The sequence below is a fragment of the Halyomorpha halys genome, unplaced genomic scaffold, assembly GCF_000696795.3.
Source record: "Halyomorpha halys isolate HHAL.00 unplaced genomic scaffold, Hhal_1.1 Scaffold11144.1, whole genome shotgun sequence".
NCBI classification, from domain to species: domain Eukaryota; kingdom Metazoa; phylum Arthropoda; class Insecta; order Hemiptera; family Pentatomidae; genus Halyomorpha; species Halyomorpha halys.
This window is the reverse complement of record NW_027112083.1, coordinates 1,077-3,926: the sequence shown is the minus strand read 5'-3', so window position 1 is coordinate 3,926 and position 2,850 is coordinate 1,077. Positions and strand designations below refer to the sequence as shown.

At 28.8% G+C, this 2,850-nt stretch overlaps 1 protein-coding gene across 1 annotated transcript; it reads left to right on the top strand.

The window, feature by feature from the left end:
* Window positions 1-969: 969 nt before the first annotated feature.
* Window positions 970-2,246, top strand: LOC136796404 (immunoglobulin superfamily member 22-like; the record flags this gene model as incomplete). The annotated part of the gene is made up of 2 exons (XM_067050053.1): window positions 970-1,288; window positions 1,935-2,246. Coding segments are annotated over 2 exons (609 nt in total), but the record flags the coding sequence as incomplete, so codon positions are not given.
* Between the last annotated feature and the right edge of the window lie 604 nt (window positions 2,247-2,850).

The window sequence follows — 2,850 nt, the reverse complement described above, 5'->3', positions numbered from 1 at the left end:
ATCATTTTTGATTTTTGTTTAATATGGTTAGTTATAAACGATTAGAAGACAAGGCTGTCATGGTATAAGTTTTAACAACTGAAAGAACCTGTTCTTTTAGATTTACTCATTGAACCAATATGAAGCATTATTGTAAGGAGTCAAATTGACCTGGACCCTCTTCATCTAATAGAGCTCAAATCTCCAACTCATTTAACTTGACTTACTTCTTGTTTTACTTTTCTCTGAATTTATTCAGAACTGAAGCATCATGCTATTGTCCTTTCTCTCAGAAATCTTTAAAAACAATATGAGAATAAATTTAAAATGATTCAATGAAAGAAAGTGATAACCTTTGAAGCTAGAAAACAGATGCTCTCAGTTAACTGTCCATTTTCAATCGTTGATGATGGACAAGGCTCAAAGGCTCACTAATTTTCTTTTAAGAGAAAATACAGTGCTTAACAAGAACTTGATCTGAGTTCATTTAACATTGGCAGTCTGTCTTCTACCCACTAGGCTTCTGTTTGTGTTTTTAGATAAATATATTAGTGTATAAATAAATAATATCTATAATCAGGATATAATTTGATGATTCCAAATCTGAGCAATAAGTTCCTCAAAACAAATCCTAAGACAGCTCATCTCCTTCCAACAGTCCAAAAAGGGCACATCAACTACATACAGCACTTCATTGTAATATATCTCAACTCATACTCAGCCTAGTACTGTAGATTATGTGTTGAAATATCTTGAAATGATGTCCTGGATTTAATCAATTTATGTGATCTTGTCTTTTTCTGTTCTGATGATGCCTGAACTGACAAAACATTACCTGGTTAGTTATTTACTGATCTTTGGGTTTTTAGAATATTTCAACTATATGTTAACAAAACCTTTTTTTATTTTTTAATAAAGAATTTCTTAAACCTCTTTATCAGATTTTATGCTAACAAGTAATAGATGGCTTATAATTATATTCTCTAACTTAATTCTAATACTTCAGATGAACCAGGGGCCCCATCACCTCCAGAAATTGTTGACTGGGATAAAGATTTTGTTGATTTAAAATGGTCGCCACCATTAAAAGATGGTGGAGCACCTGTCACTGGTTATATTGTTGAAAAAAGAGAAAAGGGAAGTCCACGCTGGACCAAATGTGCTGAAGTTAAAGGACCAGATTGCAAAGCTAGAGCAGAAGATCTAGATGAAGGAGTTGAATATGAATTTAGGGTAATTGCTGTTAATAATGCAGGACCCGGAGAACCTAGTTTACCAAGCAGACCTGTGACACCTAAGCCAAGGAAATGTATGTAAAATATTCCTTTCATTCAAGTAATAATAACTGATTTCATTGATATAAATAATTGGATTAGATCAGGATTTTCATTTACTTGATTGAACTCAATTAAACTAAGTTTTTTTGAACTAAATATAATTTTGTTTTATAGTATAGAAATTCCTAACAAGGCACTCAAATGTCACAAATTTTCAAACAACTTCTGTATTTGCTCTGTTTCTGTATTTGCTCTACTACACCCAAATCAAAATTAAAATGAATATTTTACTATACGTTCTAGTACTTATAAGATTAGTAGCCATATTTACTACAACCATGCTTATGTCATTATCTGCACATTTTTATAATCATTAGTAAATATTAAAGAAAAATATGAAACTTAAAAATATCTCACAGTATTAGTTCAAATGTTATATTTTTCATCTCACTATTAGAGCTAATAAATAGAAAGATAATTGATACAATATATTATTTTATTTATTTCTTTATTAACAGTCAGAACATCTAGAAAGGTCTCAGATGTTTATAATTTAATGTTTATTATTTAGTTTTGTAATAATACCATCAGTTATTTTTAAATATTGATTTGCTAAAAAAGAGATTGAAATTGTTGTTAAATTTCAAAAATTAATTATGATATTATTTTTTTTTTTAGTACCTCCAAAAATAGATCGCAAGAACTTAAAGAATATCACAGTTCGTGAAGGAGAACCAATTATGTTCTTGGTAAAAGTTCTTGGGGAACCTCCTCCAGACATTGTTTGGTACCGTGGAAACAAAACTATTTCCTCAAGTGGCTCAAGGCAAATTGAAGTAACACCCAATAATACAAAGTTTGTAATTCAAGCTACTGAAAGAAAAGATACCGGAGTTTACAAAATCCATGCTTCCAATAGATATGGAGCAGATGATGCTGAAGTTGAAATCAATGTAATAAGTAAGTAATTCAACTTTTTGTTTTTAACTTTTTCTTCATTAGTTTCTAATTGTTAATGTTTGTGTAAACCACAGTGAAATAAAAAACATTTTAAATGAAAGTTAAGTTACTATTAAAATCTACAAACACTTCCTATTCTTTAATAATTTGTCAAATTCTTCATGGTATTCTGCACCACATAACTAGTAATTCAATCTATCTATGAATTTTCCTTTATTTTTTAATGTGTGTAAGTGAATTAAATTTTATTTCATATGAGGCATAGAAGTTCATTTTTCAATTTTGTTTCTTAATCAGTTTTATTTCCATGTTATCATAAAGTAAAAAAAAAACATCTTCCATAAGAAGTTAATTTACTTGAGATTTAACTGATTTTTTAAAGAATTTCTATCACCTCATTACTGAAAGTATTGTACAAAACCTGGTAAAGAAAATAAATAAAAATTGTTAAATGGACTTGGCTGGTTTTGGAATTCTACACCTCATATGATAATACTTAAAATTCACTTCTTCATTCAATATATATATTTATTGTTACCTCGTTTATATTGTTTATTATATTTTACTTAGGTGAGCTCCAAGGGAAATCAACAAACACACTTTAAACAAAAACACCTTTTTATTGTAAATACAA